The sequence below is a fragment of the Triticum aestivum genome, chromosome 3A (genome assembly GCF_018294505.1).
Source record: "Triticum aestivum cultivar Chinese Spring chromosome 3A, IWGSC CS RefSeq v2.1, whole genome shotgun sequence".
Classification (NCBI taxonomy): Eukaryota; Viridiplantae; Streptophyta; class Magnoliopsida; order Poales; family Poaceae; genus Triticum; species Triticum aestivum.
Window position 1 is genome coordinate 562,537,465 of NC_057800.1, and position 7,940 is coordinate 562,545,404.

At 44.0% G+C, this 7,940-nt stretch overlaps 1 protein-coding gene across 1 annotated transcript; it reads right to left on the reverse strand.

Moving 5' to 3' along the window:
• Positions 1-5,443: 5,443 nt before the first annotated feature.
• LOC123058645 (tyrosine N-monooxygenase) lies at positions 5,444-7,508 on the reverse strand. The gene is made up of 2 exons (XM_044481350.1): positions 6,460-7,508; positions 5,444-6,216 (listed from the first exon to the last, which is right to left on the reverse strand). The coding sequence occupies exons 1-2, from the start codon at positions 7,423-7,425 to the stop codon at positions 5,722-5,724; spliced, it is 1,461 nt and encodes a 486-aa protein (XP_044337285.1). The 5' UTR covers positions 7,426-7,508; the 3' UTR covers positions 5,444-5,721.
• Positions 7,509-7,940: the final 432 nt, after the last annotated feature.

Genomic DNA, 7,940 nt, shown 5'->3' on the forward strand with positions numbered 1-7,940 from the left:
GCCTTGCAAACACAATTTAGACATCCTCTACTTTGTTGTTGCAAGTTTTACGTGGCTGCTACAGGCTTCTAGCAAGAACTGTTCTTACCTACGCATTAAAACCACAATGATTTTTCGTCAAGTGTGTTGTTTTAACCTTCAACAAGGACCGGTCGTAGTCAAATCGATTCAACTAAAGTTGGAGAAACAGACACCCGCCATCCACCTTTATGCAAAACAAGTTGCATGTCCGTCGGTGGAACCAGTCTCATGAACGTGGTCATGTAAGGTTGGTCTGGGCCGCTTCATCCAACAATACCGCCGAATCAAAATAAGACATTGGTGGTAATCAGTATGACTATTATCGCCCACAACTCTTTGTGTTCTACTCGTGCATATCATACACATAGACCTGGTTCGGATGCCACTGTTGGGGAACGTAGCATGCAATTTCAAAAAAATTCCTATGATCACGCAAGATCTATCTAGGAGATGCATAGCAATGAGAGGGGAAGAGTGTGTCCACGTACCCTCATAGACCGAAAGCGTAAGCGTTAGGTTAACGTGGTTGATGTAGCCGAACGTCTTCGTGATCCAACCGATCTAGTACCGAATGTACGACACCTCCGAGTTCAGCACACGTTCAGCTCGATGACGTCCCTCGAACTCTTGATCCAGCAGAGGGTCGAGGGAGAGTTTCATCAGCACGACGCGTGGTGACAGTGATGGTGATGTGATCTGCGCAGGGCTTCGCCTAAGCACTATGACGTTATGACCGGAGGAGTAAACTATGGAGAGAGACGCCACACACGGCTTGGAACAACTGGTGTGTCTCCAAGGGGTGCCCTGCCCATGTATATAAAGGAGGTAGAGGGAGGAGGCCAGCCCTAGGGGGCGCGCCAAGTGGGGGGAGTCCTAGGACTCCAGTCCTAGTAGGATTCGTCCCCCCTCTTATTCCTTTGGATGGAGGGGGAAAGAGGGAAGGGAGAGGGAAGAGGAGAAGGAAAGGGGGCGCGCCCCCTCCCTAGTCCAATTCAGACTCCCTATGGGAGGGGGGCGCGGCCACCCCTTGTGGACTGCCTCCCCTCTCCCCTATGGCCCATGTAGGCCCATTACTTTCCCCGGGGGGTTCCGGTAACCCCTCGATACTCTAAAAAAATACCCGAACCACTCCGAAACCATTCCGTTGTCCGAATACCATCTTCCAATATATCAATCTTTACCTCTCGACCATTTCAAGACTCCTCGTCATGTCCGTGATCTTATCCGGGACTCTGAAAAATCTTTGGACACAACTCATAATACAAATTGTCATTGAACGTTAAGTGTGCGGACCCTACGGGTTCGAGAACTATGTAGACATGACCGAGACTCATCTCCGGTCTATAACCAATAGCGGAACCTGGATGCTCATATTGGTCCCTACATATTCTACGAAGATCTTTATCGGTCAAACTGCAATGACAACATACGTAATTCCCTTTGTCATCGGTATGTTACTTGCCCGAGATTCGATCGTTGGTATCCTTATACCTAGTTCAATGTCGTTACCAGAAAGTCTGTTTACTCATTACATAATGCATCTTTCTACAACTAACTTATTAGTCACATTGCTTGCAAGGCTTATCGTGATGTGCAGTACAGAGAGGGCCTAGAGATACTTCCCCGATAGTCGGAGTGACAAATCCTAATCTCGATCTATGTCAACCCAACAAACACCTTCTAAGACATCTGTAGAGCATATTTATAATCATCTAGTTATGTTGTGACATTTGGTAGCACACAAGGTGTTCCTCTGGTATTCGGGAGTTGCATAATCTCATAGTCAGAGGAATATGTATAAGTCATGAAGAAAGCAATAGAAATAAAACTTAAACGATCATTATGCTAAGCTAATGGATGAGTCATGTCCATCACATCATTCTCTAATGATGTGATCCCGTTCATCAAATGACAACACATGTCTATGGTTAGGAAACTCAACCATCTTTGATTAATGAGCTAGTCAAGTAGAGGCATACTAGGGACACTTTGTTTTGTCTATGTATTCACACATGTACTAAGTTTCCGGTTAATACAATTCTAGCATGAATAATAAACTTTTATCAAGATATAAGGAAATATAAATAACAACTTTATTATTGCCTCTAGGAAATATTTCCTTCATACCCGAGTGAGGCAAGTCCTTCGTGGGCGATCGCCATGGTGGGATAGACAAGGTTTCTTCTTCATGGACCCTTCGTGGCTGGAGCCCTTCGTGGACTCACGCGGCCGTTACCCTTCGTGGGTTGAATTCTCTATCAACGTGGGCATATGATAGCACCACCTATCGGAACCACGCCAAAAATCTTGATGTCTCCATTGCGTTTGCCTTCTCCAAACCCTTCCCTTTACCTTCATATGCAATGTTTTACTTTCCGCTGCTATACTCTTAGAATTGCATGTGTAGGTTGATTTCTTGACTTCTGCTAATTACTAAAATCTGCCCACAACTAAAATTGGGAAAATGATAGATTTTTATTGGGTCAAGTAGTCTAATCACCCCCTCTAGACATACTTTCGATCCTACACAATAAGAAAGTACTTGGGTTAATAAACCTTATCATCCAAGAGAAATTGATTTTCCATATTCGGAGTTTGGGACTACAAGGAGAAGGCTCAATCCTGGTTGGTTTGATGAAGTTGGGAGTTGGCTTGAATACAAATGAAGAGAAGAAAAAACCATATTGTTTTTATTATTTCTTGTCTAGGACCGTGGCCACAAGAAAGAAACTAGGTATGAGGCTTTCGCTCCGAGAACATGAAACCAAGGTGTGCTGGTAATGTCGGTAGTGTCCATGATCAAGCAATTAAAAATTATGTTGCTTTAAAGAAAAGAGATCAACCCATTGATGTTTCTATTTGGATTCAAAGTGGACCTTCCAAGATTTCCTATTTAATTCAACTCAATGCCTTGATTGACAACTGCTGCAGGATCTTTTTAGGTCCACAAGAGACAAAGAAATCACACAGTAAAGGGAATATCTTGGAAGTTTGTGACTTAGGTAAGCATAGCCCACTTGTAGGAAAGGCTACGGGAAAAGGTGCCACAAAGAATTTTATTATGGTGGCTCCTAAAGTCTAGAAAGATACCTCTCAAGGTTTTGCATATGTGACAGTGCAATTTATTCTCAAAGAAGATGCCAATAATGTGTGTTGTGTGCTTCTTGATGAGTCCACAATTGTTTCTTGCAAATAACATATAGTTGTGGCCTTGCTGTATCTTGATAGTCGTGGAATTCTAAAGACAAGTTTTGTTGGTCTTATTTATGTGAAATAAACAACTTCTTTGCACCTCAATAGTTCAATTGATTCTACATCCGCAAACTAATTTGATTTACAATGAAGTTAAAGGACAATGATACGATGATGCTAGCAACATGCGGGGTGAGTTCAATTGCCTCAAATCATTGATCATGAAAGAAAGTAGCACAACTTATTAATGTCTGTTTCTTTGCTCACAAGCTTCAGTTAGTTGGTGTGCTACGTAAGAACCCATAAAGGAGTTAGTAATTTCTTTGGTATTATTTCTACCTAAATTTTGTGGGTGGATCTTTCAATCGAATGCAAATTATTAGAGATGTTAATCTTGAAGAAATGTGAAGGCTTTAGGGTGTGGGAAACTTACAATAGGAGCATAACTAAATCAAGAGCAATGCCTTCAAAGATCTAGAGACACTCATTGGCGTTCGCATGATAGAACACTTAAGAGTTACGTTGGCATGTTCCAGCTAGTATTAAAGTTCTAGAATTTGTGGTCTGCAATGGAAGGATCAAGACATAGTAAATACCATGATTTTTTTGAAGTCAACAAGTTTTTTTGAATGAACTTAGTGAAGAGGGGCCCGGATCTATGTTTGGTGAATTTTATGTACTTTACGGGAGCATGATATTGTAGAGTTGGACATGGAAGATGAATATGTTAATCTAGAAAAAGAGAAGACATGTAACCTGAATTACCAACAAATATCAATATCAAGTTGATTGGTTGATGTTTTTGATTGACTAGTTCAAAAACTTGACACTTGTTTCAATGATGCATCCTCTAATTTTCTTTTTTGGTCAGCGGCTTTGATTCCAAGAGACTCATTCGTGTTTTCAATTTGGAGAATTCAGTGAGTATAACAAAACTATCACATCAAGATTTTGATTCCATGGAACTAAGTGGTCTTGATAAAGATATATGCCACTATATTGATGATGTGCATGTAAGGAGCAGACAAGGAGGCCTGTTATGTATCATTTGTTTTATCAGTTGTTCAAACTAGTAATTTTGTTGCTTATTGTCATGCTATAGTTGAGACTTGAGAGGTGCTTTTTAGTCACGTAATTGGTGAAAACATAATCGCCCATCGCATAAATGGTCACAACTTGAGTGATGATGTTATTTGTTATGTGGAGGAAGAAGAAATGAAAAAAGCCACCAATGATCAAGTTGTTGAGCATTTGATGGCTCTGGGGAGGCAAATGTACTAAAAGGTAATGCACAAATACTCACTACTCGCCCAATCGCATAAATGGTCACAACTTGAGTGATGATGTTATTTGTTATGTAGAGGAAGAGGAAATGAAAATGAATCCACCAATGATCAAGTGGTTGATCACTTGATGGCTTTGAGGAAGCAAATGTACTAAAGGTACTACCTCCGTCCGGGTTTATTGGTCCCCTTCGTATTTTGTGTCCAACTTTGATCATAACAAATTATAAGTTGTATGTCACAAAACTAATATTGTTAGATTCATATTTGAAAGAGGTTTCCAATGATACTATTTTTAGGTATAGTATAACTAATTTTTTGATAGTTAAATAAACGGTCAAAGTTTGACGCAAACTACAAGAAGGGCTAATAAACCAGGACGGAGGTAGTAACGTTCAAATACTCACTACTCATCAAATCGCATAAATGGTCACAACTTGAGTGATGATGTTATTTATCATGTGGAGTAAGAGGAAATGAAAATAAATCCACCAATGATCAAGTGGTTGATCACTTGATGGCTTTGAGGAAGCAAATGTACTAAAAGGTAATGTGCAAATATTCGCTACTCAAGTACTTATATTTGGTCATTTTACTTTGTCTTGACTATTCTAAGTCTACTTTTTATCTTTTAGGTTACCGAGCTATGTATTTTGGGATATGGAAATACATGACATTTTTTCCAAGTATTTTTGTCTTTTTGTTTCATCATTATAGGCATCTTTTGATTTCTATTTTCTCATATTTATATATTGTCTTCTATTATGTCCGATAATCTTGCTAGAAACTACAAAGCACATTTTTATTTATTGTGTTGTTTCTTGAAAATTTTATGCCATGTTAGTGGGGTGCATCCGGATGACTTCAACTCCAACCCCACCTCTACACAAGTTCACACTAGCGGAATCTTACGCACAAAAAAAAGTCATGTGCGGTCCCTGATTGTGTCAATCTGAAACACGAGATACACACTTACACCATAAGTTGCAATGGTTGGAAGAAAATATATTTTCAAACAAATGAACGGTCCATATCAAGCAGATGCATTGCATGCGGTGATTGGTTGAGCTCACTCATTACTTGTTTAATAGACCCGTGGAGGGTATAGGTGCATTGGAAGACGTGGCTCGGCGTGCAACACTAGCGGCTTTGCCATGAAGAGGTTGTGCTTGGACTCACTAAGATGGATGACAGACACCCCTGCCGGTTTGGTCCATGTGAAGCCCTATAGGAGCCTCCCAAAGAGCATAACACTCATGGCCGTCCCTAGCGATGCCGCCATACAGCCACAACGGCCGGTGCTGAAGGAGATGAACCGCAATTTGCTCTCTGTGAGCGTCACATATATGTCGTCTCCCATGTGCCGCTCTGGCTTGAACCGGAGCGGCTCGTCCCAAATGGTCGGGTTCCGACCCAGGCCAGTCCGACTGAGGATGACATGGCTGCCCTTGGGCACACGGTAGCCGATGACAGTGGTGTCAGTGGTCGCTACATGCGGCAAGTTAAAGAAAGCGACTGGATGCAGCCGAAATGCCTCACGTATGCACGCCTTAGCGTAGGTAAGTTGTGGGATGTCCGACTCTTGCAGCAGCCGCTCCCGACCCACCACCCGGTCGATCTCCTCCATAGCCTTGTTCAGTAACTCCGGGTTGTTCACCATCTCCGCCAATGCCCACTCCACTGCGTTGGACGGGTTGTCAACTGCCGCTAATGTTATGTCCTGCATACATTTGCATGGAGACAAATTACGTGTGCACCGTGTGTTAGTGATATTATCTATTATCTTTGACACATGTCTACACGCACACATGGAGAAAAGTTGTAGTTATTTTTTAGTCATCTGGAAGATTGCAAAATCAGAAAAATTATGTGCACGAGCCGAGCATACATTAATGGAGTTATTATCTTTGACGACTATATATGTACGTGCATTCACGGTGTACCATGTTGAAGGTTTCCCTACCTTGCACACTGCTTTGACCTCCTCGATGGTAAGCAACCGGTTGCCATCCCCGTCGTTCAGGGTGATGAGAACGTCGAGGAAATCCTGGTCCTGGAGCTCCTCCCGCCTCTCGCCGCCCTTCCGCTGCCTCCACCGCTCGTCGATGACTGTGTCATGCAGTCTACTCATGGTCGCGTTGGCCTGCTTGACCTTCTTCTCGTGGCCGTCGAGGTCAAGGCCAAGCAGCCACGGTAGGTAGTCGCTGACGCAGAACGAGAAGAGGAGCCCCAGGGAGGTGAAGGTGGCGTCTACGTGCTCCACCTCGAGCTGCCCCGGCCCGCCGTCAGGCTGGGGCTCGCCGAAGTACCGCTTGCCGAAGACAAGGCGGCGGATGACGTTGCCACAGTAATGCCGTGAGACGTGCCTGACGTCCACATTAGCGCCCGAGGTTGACGACAAAGTGAGGGCGTACACGTAGCGTGCGAAGTTATCGGCCTCGTCGGCGCGCTTGTCGTGAAACCACTTGTGACGGGAAGGGCAGACGATCTCAGAGGTGAGCACCCGGCGCATCTTTTTCCACTGGTCGCCGAACGGTAAGAGCACGGCGTCCTTGTACCCGTAGCTGATGGCTCCGGAGGCAAAGCTGAGCGGGCGGGACACGAAGTTGGCGTCCTGCCTCGTGAGCACCTCCCTCGCAATCTCGAGGCAGGTGATCGGGATGACATGGATGCCGCCGAGGCGGAAGCAGGCGATGTCGGTGCCCATCTCCTTCATCATTAGATGGATCCACCGGTACGCTGGCTTGTGGAGCATCATCTCGGGCAGGTTGCCGACGACCGGCCACGGTGACGGCCCTGGCGGAAGCGGCGCCGCCGCTGACGAGCATGTGCCACCACAGATCTTTCTCTTGGGCGTTAACCTATGGGCGAGGTATAGGAACGCTATTGCGACAAGTAGCAGAGACATAGAGGAGCAAGCTCCCAGCATTGTGGAGCTGCTGCTAGCTCTAATGCCGCTTCCAGCTAGTTAGCTATAGCCACCTGGCCTACCTTGCTAACTAGCTCGATCGGCCTGAATCACACGTGCACTGCCTATGAGCTCGAGGCCCACATTTATGGAGTTTCAATCTACCTACGGGCCTGAAAGAGGCGCGCCAATGTGCATGGTTGATATTTTGTAGATATTTTAACAGTTTTGCTAAAGCACATCTAGATGTGCCATAAGTATTGCACATCTAAGTCCTATGTCATTGATCTTACGTTGAGATTCGTGTGGATATTTTCTTTTTCTTTTTTTTTCTCTTTATGCATGATTCACTCACTTAGATATGCAATAACTAGAGTACATCTAGATGTGTGCGGAAATTGCTAAATTTCACTTAGGTGATATTTGTGTGTCCCTGCTCGTTCTTTGCACCATCGGATCCTCTCGATTTGTGTGTATCCAGTTTAAACTTTAAATAGAGGTGATGGTGCACCAATCATAGTTAGCAAATAAGGGTT

Excerpts from the sequence above, each read along its gene's own strand:
- LOC123058645 (XM_044481350.1), bottom strand. The coding sequence starts at position 7,425 with ATGCTGGGAGCTTGCTCCTCTATGTCTCTGCTACTTGTCGCAATAGCG. Across the intron at positions 6,217-6,459 it reads AGGTCAAAGCAGTGTGCAAG|GACATAACATTAGCGGCAGT; the intron begins GTAGGGAAACCT and ends AAATGTATGCAG.